Source organism: Ovis canadensis, chromosome 16 (assembly GCF_042477335.2).
Source record: "Ovis canadensis isolate MfBH-ARS-UI-01 breed Bighorn chromosome 16, ARS-UI_OviCan_v2, whole genome shotgun sequence".
NCBI classification, from domain to species: Eukaryota; Metazoa; Chordata; class Mammalia; order Artiodactyla; family Bovidae; genus Ovis; species Ovis canadensis.
The window spans coordinates 78,607,390-78,621,702 of NC_091260.1; the positions used below are offsets into that span (position 1 = coordinate 78,607,390).

At 49.8% G+C, this 14,313-nt stretch overlaps 1 protein-coding gene across 4 annotated transcripts in view; it reads right to left on the bottom strand.

The window, feature by feature from the left end:
* The window catches only part of MTRR (5-methyltetrahydrofolate-homocysteine methyltransferase reductase), a 33,121-nt gene that overhangs the window by 8,578 nt on the left and 10,230 nt on the right, over positions 1-14,313 (bottom strand). For all 4 annotated transcript variants that reach the window (XM_069556360.1, XM_069556362.1, XM_069556361.1 and 1 more), the window contains 5 exons: positions 9,329-9,451; positions 7,366-7,519; positions 5,403-5,491; positions 2,793-2,973; positions 462-504 (listed from right to left, as the gene is read on the bottom strand). In XM_069556360.1, the coding sequence (XP_069412461.1) occupies positions 462-504; positions 2,793-2,973; positions 5,403-5,491; positions 7,366-7,519; positions 9,329-9,451 (590 nt within the window). The remainder of the gene's footprint in view (positions 1-461; positions 505-2,792; positions 2,974-5,402; positions 5,492-7,365; positions 7,520-9,328; positions 9,452-14,313) is intronic.

The following is a 14,313-nucleotide window of genomic DNA, read 5'->3' on the forward strand; positions in this document are numbered from 1 at the left end:
GGGTATTTCTGAGCGGGCACTAGTCACCTTCTCAGGCTGTTTACTGCAAAGTCAGCCCTGCCCCCAGCGTCCTGATATCACTCAGGACAGTTTCTGGTTACCTGTGTGCCCCCAAGACTAGATGAGATTTATACAGAACCCCTCCCTCCCCTCTTCCTCCTCCACCCCCAGCAAGGCGGCCAGGCACACCAATAAGGCCGCAGGGGGAGGACTTGGAGACTCGCTAAGCGGGGACATGGTTCTGGACCACAAGAGCCATGGAAGATGCCACGCCCTACGAACTCTGGGAGGACAGGAGGCCAAGCCTGCTTTTCTTCACTCCTTATCACATCTGCTACCGTCTTCCACAAATCTGGTAAGTTTTCAGCAAATGGACCTGTAGCTAGCAAGGATTTGAAAGTCGGAGTTTCATTGTATTTTAGGAGAAAGACGCTGTGTATTACGTTAATAAGCATCAGTACCTTGCACACGAGTATAGTCTGGGTTGGAGCTTAGGAAGATGTTCTAGAAAAAAAGCAAAAACAGGCAACTATTAATTCACTCCTACTGAAAATAAAGTATATGTATACATGTAAACGACATGTAAAGGTCTGACTTCTAAGTGTTCTCTTATTTAGAATATTCAAAACAACTGTTGCTTCAGTTTTCATCATACTTTTAAGTAACTATACATTCACTGTGAGTAAGCAGACCATTCCTAGATGCCACATCCAAATCTTAAAGACCAAACAGAATCCGTTTCCTTAATGTGAAGTCAGTATTTCTACCTAAAGGCTGTTTGGTTTTTTAAAACCAGCAAACAGGAGTAAGAGTAAGGTCCACAAATGTTTTCTGGGGTGTCTCCAGAGTTTTCAGACTTGAAATAAAATCGTGACTCAAAGATGATTAGACTGTGGAAAATACATAGGCTGAAAATATTTTCCCTTCTTGTATTTATAGGGTTATAACAAAAAGCTGGAGTGTAACGGTAGAGATTCTTAAATCAAGTTACCCAGAAATCCAGTGATTTCAAGACACATAGGTACTCTTTCAAAAGGAGACTAAGAGTCAATATTTGAATTGTCCACTAATAAAACTGTGGAAATTTTTGTGTTCAGTATGTTATCATTTTGATAGTTATTTAGCAAAAATTTAGAAAGCCCTTTCTGAAATGTCTTACAGTTGCAATGTCAGAATAAGATTTAAGAGAGGGCTCAACACTAACCCCTAGGTGTACTAAGTTTTCTCATAGAAATTAGGAAATAATTGAAGTTTCTCCAAGTCTCAATTATAGAAACTTCTAAAGTTTATAAGCTGAAGCGTCGATACTTTGGTCACCTGATGTGAAGAGCCAACTCATTAGAAAAGACCCCGATGTTGGGAAAGCTTGAAGGCAGGAGAAGAGGATGACAGAGGACGAGATGGTTGGATGGCATCAGCATCTCAATGGACATGAGTCTGGGTAAACTCTGGGAGGTGGTGATGGACAGAGAGGCCTGGCGTGCTGCAGTCCATGGGGTCGCAAAGAATTGGACACGACTGAGGGACTGAACTGAATTATTAGCTCAAAAGAAAGACAGTAAGAGTGTTCATCTGAATAGGAAAATGGGAAGAGCAGCCTCACCACTTGGAGGAGGACAGAGAACACTAAGAAGTAAAAACGGAAGGCAAGCCTGACTTGTCACGGAGCCTGACTTGTCACAGAGCCTGACTTGTCAAGGAGCCTGACTTGTAAAGGCCTGACTTGTCAAGCAGTGCCTTTCACTGTACTTGCCATCAGAAGGGGCCTTGCTGGCCTAACAGCACAAAGCACAGTACGCGTTTTCCTGTCACTATTTGTCACTCCAGGAAAACAGACAGGAGATGACAAAAGTGCAAGCATAGAAAGTATTAGATAACAAAGGTTTTAAAATCCTATAAACGCTTACAGTCACCATCCCTGGTAAACGTCTCCAAGTCCGGACACCAGGTCCTTAAAGGAAGAACTGAAACTCTCTTCTGCTGGAGTACAAGGACCAGAAGACATGATCGGGGCAAAAACCAGGGTGACCTTCCATCTGAATGCCTGCCTCCCCAAGTCCACACTCGGAGGCACTGAGTAAAGCCGCTGTTTATGCGGGGCCAGCACGAGGAGACCCTCGGGTCTTGAACCAGAATCTGGACCTGCCCAAGTGGGACACTTCTGAATCCTGCTCAGAGGGCACACTTCATCACACTCCGTCAATTATCACTATCGTTGAAAAAGATATTTTTCTTGGAAAGTTCATTTTAGATAAAATTTGGCTAAGTGCTTTCTGAAAAACAGATTCTAGGCTAAAGGCTGAGCGAAAAAAGAGAATTATAACTGATTCTATTAATGGAGAAAAAGACTCTGCTGCTGGGAAAGATTAAGGGCAGGATAAGGGGACAACGGAGTATGAGATGGTTGGATGGCATCACTGACTCAATGGACATGAATCTGAGCAAACTCCGGGAGACAGTGAAGGACAGGGAAGCCTGGTGTGCTGTAGTCCATGGGGCTGCAAAGAGTCAGACACCTCTTGGTGACTGAATGCCAACAATGATACTGAGAGAGCAGATGACAGTGGCAACAGTAGGAAAGAAAACTGGAAAAGCAACAAAACAAAACAAAACGGGAGATTCTCTGGCCTCAGGAAGGCAGTTCAGCTGGGTAAGGCCCCAGGAAGCCCAGCTGTGACACGCTTGCTTACTGACCAGTCTGGAGACGTGCCCCCACCGGCCTGCAGGAACTCGAGGTGTCCTTAGCACAGAGGGGCTGCCCGGGGAGGGGGGCTGTGACGGCGGTCACTCACCGAGCAGGAGGCCGAGTGGAGGCTGGCAGGACGGGAAGGCCCGCAGCAGGTCGGACAGGCAGGCGCTGGCGTCCCTGACGAAGCGGGAGTAGTCGGCTGCCCCCTGCCTGCTGCACAGCTCCTGTAGCCGCCGCCTCTCCACACTGTCGCCGGTGTGGTCCGCGAGGGCGCGCAGGAATGCCTGTGGCCAAGAAACCAACAAGTCACCACACGCTCTGTGGTCACAGCGTCAGAATGCGGGGTTGGTGTCCACCTGGGATGTGCCCAACTATAAAGAAAAAGGGAGTGCGGCCACCAGGAGTGTGGCCGGGAAAAGGGCATTTTGTTTCATATTTGCTCTGATGGCAGCCTGTCGAAGTGGGAAGACCCACTTTTATGTTTTGGTCACCTTCCCTGTATCTTAAACTGACCTAATCAGTCATAAGTATGGTCTCAAATTACATGACAGGTATATGTGAGTAAGCAGGAAGTCAAGTCTTCCAAGCAAACTTTTTTTTTTAATATTTATTTATGCAACATCTAGTTCCCCGGGCATGTGGGATTTAGTTCCCTGACCAGGGATCAAACCCAGGGCCCCTGCATTAGGAGCCCAGAGTCTTAGCCACCAGACCATCAAGGAAGTCCCTCATTAACCAAACGTTTTTATCTCAGGACACAACACCTGTTCCTGTCGTAGCTGACGACTACAACCTGGATTTCGACACTTATTTGACCACCATTAAGGGCTTTTTCTGACAGGCACTGGGTACAAGAGGACATCTAACTTGCCCAAAAGGCTTCACAGGAGAGTGGGAGCAACAATGCTACCTGAGACGGGAGTCTGCACCACGACATCCACGGCCCCTGCACCCGCAGGCCCGGACGCCCTTGACGGGGACGGCAAGAGCACATCCCCGAGGGTCTCCACTGACTAGCCAAGAATCCCTGCCCAACCTACCCAGAGACCCACCAGCTACAGGAGCGCAGGAGCTTACCAAGAACACTTCTAGCCAAACTTTCTCAAGTCAATACACCCTCCTAAATTACAGGCTAAACCAGTAGCATATTTCTCGCTTTACACTTAACAGAAAATTCACAGTATTAACAAAGGAAATACTGTATTATGTAGAGAACAAGTTGACAAACATGACTAAAACTGAAATTCTAAATATTTTTAACACAGTAATTGTACTCCAAGGAATTTATTTTTAAAAGAAAACTCAGACAGGTGTATACAGATGCAAACAGAAGGCTGACCTAAGTGGATTTTTAATAGTGAAAAACTGGAAACAATGGACCGTCCTTATATCAACCATTATTGCATCTTTTAGTAAGATCTCCAGTATGTTTCCATGTTGGGATATGCAAACTCATGATTTCTTTTTTTAAAAAAAGGCAGGTTACGGAACAGCATATATACTAGCAACACAAATCCAAATGTTAACTGCAGTGTGACAGTGGCTCAGTCGTGCCTGACTCTACAACCCCACAGACCACAGCCCGCCAGGCTCCTCTGTCCTTGGGACTCTCCGGGAAGGAACTGGAGCGGGTTGCCCCTTCCTTCTCCAGGGGATCTTCCCGACCCAGGGACTGAGCCCAGACCTCCTGCTTTGCAGGCAGATTCTCTACTGAGCCACCAAGGGAAGCCCTGTTAACTGCAGGGGTCTAATTACAAAGCACTTTTGCTTCCTGAATTACTTTTGCGTCCAGACTTTTTACAAGTGTACTGCTTTTGCCGTAAGCAAAAATACATTTTTAAATATATACACTGCGAAGTTTTCAGAAATGGTAGAGTTGAACAAAAATTGTGAAATTATGCAGGAAATTTTCATCACGGTGCCTCATAAATTTACTCAAATTATACCTAGGACTAAGTCTCTCTATTGAGTTCACTTCCCGAAGACACCAAACGCAGTCAGCACCTCAATAAAACAGAGAATGAGCACTGCAGCGTGGACAGTGTAGCGTAGTCACACTTTTATTCATCGGCAATACAAGTTCGGTAAAACCGCTTGAGAAGTGCACCCACTAACAGCCACTAACAGGGCCCGAAAAGCAGTGGCAACGCTGGCGTGGCGCTGACACCCGGCGGACCTTCCCCTCCAAACCCATCGCCTCCGACCCGCGCCTTTCCCTCGAGAATCCTGACGCAATAAAAAATGCGACCCGCGCCTTTCCCTCGAGAATCCTGACGCAATAAATTAACGGCCGACTCTCACACGAAAAGGGGTCTTCCCAACCCGAGCTGAGTGACAAGTGAGGGAAAGCCCCACTCCCCAAGCCTCCTGGCAACCAGAGAAAACGCGTCCCTGCACTGCTGGGAAACCCATGTCATCAAGGCCACTTTCATCGCTGGTTGCCGCGCAACATCGAGTTAACGTCTAGTAAAACAAGATTAAGGAAAAGCCCTACTTGAAATTCTCATTTCAAAAGAAAAGGTAACATTTCAATACAAGAGCAATTTAAAAATATTTGTCCATGATGTCACAGAGACACAGCATGGCTTGGGAACTATTCTGAACACAGGCTATGAAGACCACATTTTCTAGGCCTTCAAATGATTTAATAAGCTCTATAGACAGATAAGCATATTTTTAAGTAGGTACCAAGAGAACTTTAAAAAAACAGTACCTTCTTGGGAACGGCTCGTATTTCGAGGCACCAGGTGAGAAGGAACTGGAGAGAACACCTCTCAGGTACGTGCTGGGGCAAGGCTGCACCTGTCCAGGGAGACGGGGAAGAGTTCACAACACAGAAAATAGAGATGTTTCCAACCCCTAGAAACACTAACAGCTGTAATCTTTTACATTATAGTAAAATATCAAAGTACAATATGACTTTGGCCAACATTTATTCAGTCAAAAGATTTCCTCAGCAAAAATGTGAAAGAAAAATCCACTTTACAAAAACAATTTTATTAATTCAACAGTATTACTGAATCAGCCATACCTATGAAATCTAGGCTTACCAAACAAAAGGAAGGGACATTATCTAACACCAAGGAACAAAAAAGCCCAGGAATCGAACTGGGGTCTCCTGCATTGCAGGTGGATTCTTTACCAACTGAGCTATCAGGGAAACCCCTTCAAAAGATGGCAGTGGCCCCAAAACACTACCTGTCTTCCTCAGAAAGAATTTTAGAACTGCCTGAGCTCTAGTTCCAGATTATAAGCAAATCACTGAGAAATAATTTCCTTTAATCATGGAAAAAGCAACTATTTTCATGTATTAAATAAGCAATAACAAATAGGCCATGAGACACAAACATAAAACAACTACCTCTGTTTCTGGCCACATCGTGCAGTTTGTGGGATATTCTCCCACCAGGAATTAAACCCAGGCCCCAGACCTGAAAGCCTGGAGTCCTAACCACCAGGGAACTCCCAACAAAAAGCAGTTTTTAAAACAGATTCATATAGTATAGCTTTTCTGCATGACAACTCTAGTGTGCTGAGAAACAAGGCAGTGCTGACTGAAAAGAAGCAAGCTGACACACTGGCTCAGCTGACCATCCGCTGCAGAGACCACAGTTACCCTGACACACTGGCTCAGCTGACCATCCGCTGCAGAGACCACACTTACCCTGACACACTGGCTCAGCTGACCATCCGCTGCAGAGACCACACTTACCCTGACACACTGGCTCAGCTGACCATCCGCTGCAGAGACCACAGTTACCCTGACACACTGGCTCAGCTGACCATCCGCTGCAGAGACCACACTTACCCTGACACACTGGCTCAGCTGACCATCCGCTGCAGAGACCACAGTTACCCTGACACACTGGCTCAGCTGACCATCCGCTGCAGAGACCACAGTTACCCTGACACACTGGCTCAGCTGACCATCCGCTGCAGAGACCACAGTTACCCTGACACACTGGCTCAGCTGACCATCCGCTGCAGAGACCACAGTTACCCTGACACACTGGCTCAGCTGACCATCCCCCCGCTGCAGAGACCACACTTACCCTGACACACTGGCTCAGCTGACCATCCGCTGCAGAGACCACAGTTACCCTGACACACTGGCTCAGCTGACCATCCGCTGCAGAGACCACAGTTACCCTGACACACTGGCTCAGCTGACCATCCGCTGCAGAGACCACAGTTACCCTGACACACTGGCTCAGCTGACCATCCGCTGCAGAGACCACAGTTACCCTGACACACTGGCTCAGCTGACCATCCCACTGCAGAGACCACAGTTACCCTGACACACTGGCTCAGCTGACCATCCGCTGCAGAGACCACAGTTACCCTGACACACTGGCTCAGCTGACCATCCGCTGCAGAGACCACAGTTACACCATCTTTGTGCTTCCCCATTTGCTGTAAGCTTGCTGATGTCTAGAGTTCTGGAAAAGCTGATTCTTCAACTTCATTTTTAATGTCTGTAAGCATCCGATAAGCACAAACTCTATCACCACCTCATTCAGGATAACTGACTCGCCCAGGGCACCTGCGGTGGACGCTAAGGACTCCCACCCAAGACCAGCGATCGCCTGTGTCCCGCACTCAGGCACCCGTGCAGACTCGCCCTGTCACCCCCGTGCTCCCAGGGACGTCCGGAGCAATAAGACACAGGGCTGCACCTTTCTTCCTCGTGTCTGCCTTAATCGTCATGGCGACACGGTGCTCTCTCCTGTCTGCGAGCTGCAGTCTCTGCAGCAGGAACTGCACTTCAGCGTCGCTGTTGGGACAGATCACGTTGAAGGCATCTCCAGGCTGGTAGGAAAAATCTGTTTTCTAGAGAAGAACCAACACGAAATAAAAAAATGCCACATGAGTTAAGAGTTTTAGCTGTGGGGCAACCAACACAGTTTTTCTTAGCAATTAGAATTATTTTGTTTCTAACAAGTAAGACCAATTAACTAAACAAGCATACTTTTATTAGAGCTATTTTTTAAAAAGAAATTCTGTAATTATATAATGTTTTGCTTTATATCAAGTATTCACAGACTAGAAATTAAGACCTGCCTCTTTTGGAGATTAAGGTGTCCCAGTAAGTAGTGTTTTTAATAATCCATGTAAAAACCCTCTTTTGAAAGCATAACACACACTTTAGGAGCAAAGAAACGCCTCTTCAGTGGTCTCTCCTTACTCCTTTCCTTCGGAGAGGAACGAGGTGGGGGAGGCCACTTTTCTCCCTTTAGTGATGTGCAACGTTAAAGCGCCTGGCTCGGTCCTGGCTGTGCACAAACCCGGGCTCCACATGGAGCCCCCTCCCACAGCAGGTGTACACACTCTGCATAGAATGGGGTGGGGGTGTGAAGGGCTCTGGGAACGGGTCTCTGACCACACATGCTCACACCCCTAGCCTGTGAGGGACACAGACACAGACCGGACCCACCAGTATGCCAAACCTCACCTCTTTATGACAAAAGTGTGTAACAGAAGTGAAATGCTTTCGCATATACAGGATATTTAACAGTGGGGATAAAAATGTTCAAAAGAAAATGGAATTACTCAATAGTATGACAGTCCCTTGGATTGCAAGGAGATCAAACCAGTCAATCTAAAAGGAACTCAACCCTGAATATTCACTTACAAGGACTGATGCTAAAGTTCCAATACTTTGGCCACCTGATACAAAGAGTCGACTCATTGGAAAAGACCTGGATGCTAAGAAAGATCAAAGGCAAAAGGAGAAGGGGGCAGCAGAGGATGAAATGGCTAAAGAGCATCACCAACCAACTCAGTGGACATGGTTTGATCAAACTCCAGGAGACAGTGAAGGACAGGGAAGCCCGGCACGCTGCAGTCCATGGGGTCGCAAAGAGTCGGACACGGCTCAGCGACTGAACAGAACAATAATATGTAAGCAAAACCATCTAGTTTTGATGCCTGTCGTATTTCTTTTTTTCTATTAGAAATTCAACTAAACCTCCACCAACATCCCTGACACACTCTCTTCTGAAAGTCCAGGCCACTGAGCTCCATGGGACCCTCATCCAGCACTGAGCTGCACGACTGTGAGGAGGTCCAGTCATGGCTTCCTACCTGAGGCCAGCGGCTGGGGCAGGGGCTGGGGGAGGCTTACGGATGGGGCTCCGAGAGCCAGCACAGATACCTTCTAAAACTGTGGGCAAAATGCTTATATATAATCATTATTCTGAAGAGGGGGTCCATGATTTCTCCCAGATTCTCAAAGGAACAAGGACTGCCACTCTGAGAAGTGACCGTCACAGGACGAGCTAGCCTGGGCTTGACTTCCCTGGCCGCTGACCTCAGCTTCCTTGCCTGGGGCTCCTATATGCCAGTGCTGTGCTGATTCCATTATTCTTTCCTGGCTTAATGAGTAAAGCAGCAAAACTACTCTCTCCAAGTTGAATCACCTCCAGACACTCCTCATTTCAGCCCCTCCTTGAAGTGAAAAGAAAACAGGGATGAGACGGAGAGACAGAATAACGGGTGAGGAATAAACACGACAGGCCAGGTGGGTGGCCGCTGTCCAGACGCCGCCTCCTCCGGCACGTCTGGGTGAGGACACACCACAGGCGAGCCTCTGCACCGACTGGCAGCATCATGTGCTCAGAAACACATTCTGGAACTTACCGAGATGTCCAACTCTATCAGAAGAGTGGTTTTTACGGCATCATTTGCAGTCAGCTGAACTGCCTTTGAAATTGGAACGTGAAACACTGGATCCGCCGAACTCACAGATGCGTGGCTTTCCTCCTTGAGAAAGAAACATGATAAAGTGCTATGAAATGCAATTTTCAACTGTACTTACCACTGCTTCACTTAGCAGCAAAGTCAGAGCTACAGGATCTCTCAACATTCCCTGATGAGATTTCAGAATTCTTCTCTAAGGTAAATGGCTACAAACAGTCTTCTCGGTCTTTCAGAAGAGAAGCTCATCTATATTTTAAACTCCTTGTCTACTAGACTTTAAAATTTCTGAGATTTTATGGAAAACATCAGATACTAGCACTTTCCACGGAAAAGTCTAACAGTCTTTCCTGATGAACTATGCAAAAAGAGTGTGTGCGCCCATTTCAGAAGGAGATTCTAAAGGAGTAACAGATGTTTACGGCTGGAAGCTGCCTGCACAGATGGTGACAAGAGCCCTCAGAGCGGCGGGCGGTGCTGTTCCGCAGAGCTCTCTGGACGGCGGGGATGCTCCATGACCTCACTGGCCGGTACCTGACCCCTGAGCCCTGAGCCCTGGAAACATGGCTGGTGTGACTCAACAACTGAATTCTGAATTTTCATTAATTAATAGTAGCCACACAGAGATAAAATTAGACAATACAGGCCTTGGGAAACTAGAAAGAAACCCAAATCTTGGTCCTGCCTCACCAGATTCATAACTTGATGCTTCTAAGTTCTAATAAAAATAGAAACTTACATCTCGGAAAGTGCTGGTCAGTTAGCTGTGGATGAGTGGCTGCGTGGGAAGGCCGTGGAAGCCCAGGGCTGAGGGTCTGAGAGTTGTAGTGATGGGTAGGGGGACATAGCCTTCAGCAAGGCTGCCAACAGCTCTCACAATGGGGCCCCAGACCCTCGCCGGCACCTCCGAGGATCCTCTGAGCACTCAAGGTCACACCTCCGTCTAGAGGCCGCCTACAGCCAACGACATCAACGACTGTAAAGGCCCAGCCCCTGTGCTCAACCCAGGACAACCCTGAAGGCCTGCAGCTCAGCTTCTGTGCCCTATCCGGCTCTTGCCTTCTGACATCCCAAGGTGAGGAGGAGGCCCCGAAGACCATCTCACAGTGATTCCCGGGAACCCAGCCTGGGACAGCCAGGGCCAGAGTGGCCCGAGCAAGTCGCTAAAATGGGCGTGTGGCGCTGGAGGGCTGCCCCGGCCGGCAGTGAGAGCACACCTGGGGACAGTGCTCAGGAACGAGGAGGGCGCGGCACGATCGGCCGCTGGGACTGCAGGCCTCCGGCCAAGCTTCACCGACACTTTTGGAAAAAATGCAAAGAGCCGAGAATAATGAGGCAACAACTAAAATCCACCAGTGAAAGCCAGAGGACACTCTCAGTAGCTTACACAGGAGCACTCACCTGCTGCAGCCTGAGGGCAGAGAAAGCCAGGGAAGGCTCGGCAGGGAAGAATGGGAGAGGGACACCTGGGTGAGCGTCTTCAGTCCCGAGATGAGCTCTGGCGCCCGCGGAAGGGGCTGCTCCTTCCCTAAGGGCAAGAGCTCCCTTCTTGTGTTAAGACAATGCAGGGACTCCACCCCGCACCCTATCTCTCCTCCTGGCTGCTGGACCAATAACTACAGTTAAGAAGCAACAGGCCTGGCTGCCTGTGCACTGGGCCAGCTCCAAAGAAGGCAGGACAGCACCATGCATCAGCAGAACACGTGTGCCCCAGACAGGAGGCCGAGGTCCTGGGCCAGGCAGGGCAGGACACAGGTCTGGACGAAGGGCTTTCTAACTGGGATGCTCGCCCAGGACTCAGGCTTTCCTCACCCTGGCAGAGCCCCAGAGATGACATAAACACACGGCCAGCAGGGCGACTAGAGCAAAGGAAAAGCAAAGTGGGGCAGAGATGCCAAGACGTTTGAAGACGGGATTGAAAAGCTCAGAGAAGAGGGCCGACCAGAAAGGACAAAACCATGCAAGGCCACACCCACCAGCCGACAGATGCTCCCTGGAGCACCCAGAGACCACCTCACGGCCAAGGCCCACAGGACCACGCTGGTTGGGGCAGCAGCAGCAAGCTCACCCGCTGACCAGCGCTCACAGAGCAGGCGCCCCCCACCCCCGGCACCAAGAACTGAGGGAGGTGGGAGCACCTGGCCAGGAACACCAGGGAGGGGTATGCACAAGGACCACAGTGAGTAGAAAAGCTGGGGGGCGGCCGAGGGCCCAACTCCCAGAAATAACGAGAATGATGGCACATGGCTTCCAGAGGCTCATAATGAACGGGCAGCCGGCAAGAGCACTGGACCAGTCCTCACGAGGAAAAGAAACCAAGACACTGAGCGGAAGCTGTCCAATGAAAGCTCGAGAGCCCCGTCCCGCTGCTGGACCTGGGTCAGCTGTCAGACCTGGAGCCCGCCCCCATGACGGCAGGAGCAGGCAGGCCCCAGGAGGAGCGACTCTGTGAGGCACAGAGACCGCACTCGCCGATGCCGCCCCCAGGGGTAAACGAGCACTGGACTCAGGGACGGCGGGGAGAGGGCAGTGCGGCTGGGGGCCCACACAGCCCGGAGGTCTGCAGCCAGGGGTGGCCGGAGTCCTGGCTCAAGTCTGGCTCAAAGGGCCCAGCCAGTGGCTCACCTGGCGGTTAGGAGTGAAATCCTGGCCTGTGGGCTACGAGCCATCACAGTGGGGAGGTCAAGAAGAAGCCTCTGAACCTGACACCTCTCTCTCTCCATCAAAAAAAAAAGATGAAAATTAGACTATACTAGGGAGAGAGACAGATATCAAAACAATCCTTAAAAAGCTGAAGGACACAGGAGGGTGTCTATCATGGCTCCATGGAATTCACCAATCGGGCCCCTGGAGAAACCAGACAGGTCCTGGTTTCAGGGGGATGACCCTGAGCCAGCAGCAACCCAAACAAGCAGCAGCCCCAGCCGCGCCCGGGTGGATGGTTCTCTGATAGAGCAGTTAAGGCAGCCTCTTGTGCAGGGCTCATCCAAGAGGATGTGGCCAACGTGCTCTTTTCCATCTCCGCCCACACAGGACCAGACGTGCTCACAGGCACGTACTGTTTACCATTTTGCCCCAAGACCGCGATAACGCTCCTGCTCACTGGCACAAGATGGCGTGAGTAAATGGGGACCGTCTGGACACTCAGGAAACCTCATCCAGGCCCGCCGCGTCAACGCCTTCACGCCGGTGAGACGACGCTGGCGTCCCCACGGCCTGTGGAGACTCAGGACCCATGGTGCGGTCCGGCGTGTCAGGACGTCCCCTCCCGAGAGGAGGATGCACTCTCTCCTCCTGCCCTTCGCCAGGAGAGGTGCCTCCCACCTGGCAGGCCCTGGCAGCTCAGGGCCGCACACCCCACCCAGACACTGGGCGACACGGGAGGCCGCCAGGGCTGGGGGCCCGGGGCAGGGAAGGGCTCTGGGCAGGGCCCCGAGATGCGCCCACCGAGGCCGTGCAGCGCGTAGCCCACGGTCCAGGCAGCCCCACGGCGGCGGGGCACCAGGGACGCGGAGATGGTGCTGGGTGGAGTGGGACGGCTGTGGGCTCTGTGGGCTGCACGAAGCTCCGGCTTCCCAGGGGGCGCTAGCGGTCAAGAACCCACCAGCCAGTGCAGATGACAAGAGACGCGGTTTCGATCCCTGGGTCGGGAAGATCCCCAGGAGGAGGGCATAGCAACCCACTCCAGTATTCCTGCCTGGAGGAATAATCCCATGAAGGGGTGAGCCTGGTGGGCTACAGTACCTGGGGTCACCAAGAGTCGGACAGGATGGAAGTGACTGAGCGCGCGTGCACCGAAGCTCAGCTTCCGGCTCTGCTCAACCCGGCGCCATCATCCCCTCCCCCACCCGCCCCGCTCCTCAAGGGGGTTATCCCAAGATGACGCCCTAAAACAGGAAACTTATTTTCCTCAATCCCTGATCCTCTAGGTATGTCCTTTAAACAGATTTACACAAGTTTCCGTTAAATAGTTGAGATTTTAAAAAATCTTTTGAAGACATTACCAACAACTCAAGTCTATTTAATGACACCTATTGTAAAAGAAACTCTCAAGCAGATCCTAAGTGAAGCGCCTGGTCAGATCAATCAGAGATCGACACCCCTGCCACACACACTCATCCTTGCAGCGCAAACCCAGGGTCAGCTCGCCACCCTGAGCCCACCCGCCCGGCACATTTACCACAGCCACCGCACCTGTCCCCAATCCTGACTAAGACATACTTGCTGTGATAATCCCTTTTAATAAAGAATGAAACATGAGCGTGAAAACAATAACCCAGGGAAGGTCATATAAAAACCTACCTGTTTGTCTGAATGCATTAGAAAAACACTGTAAAAATATGATGCTGAAAACACTGGTATGCATTATCAAGTGTTCGCAAACAGTTTTCAAATAAACTAGAAAGTTGCACTTACACTGTTTCTCACATGTCTTTCCTCATTTAATTAAAGGAAAAGAAGAAACCAGAAATCACGACAATTGCGTTAAGTGTGGTTTACCTGAGAAAACCCACATAGGACTCCCTCTGAACAGAGAGGGGTCAGCCAAGCGTCACAAGACCGGCTGCCCTGGAAGTTTATTCCAAGCACGCTGGAAGAAATTTCAGGGAACCATATACTGACAATCGTGGGGTAATATCAGCTATTATTCAACTTGAGGCTCTGAAATGTACAGATCACTTCAAGGTCATTTATTTACTGATAGGGAAGATACTCAAGGCATAGAAAAAAAGACTTAAACAGACAGAAACAGGTCTATAAAATATTACCAAAAGAAAGAAAAACCCCTAAAATGGAGTATCCCAAGACAGCAAAGATCCACACTGGAAAAGTGATCTTACTGCACCTGACTCAAATTAGTTGCTGAGATAGTCTTCTGACAGCCCACAACTCGCCCTCACCTGACTGACATCTAAGGCAAGAAGCCA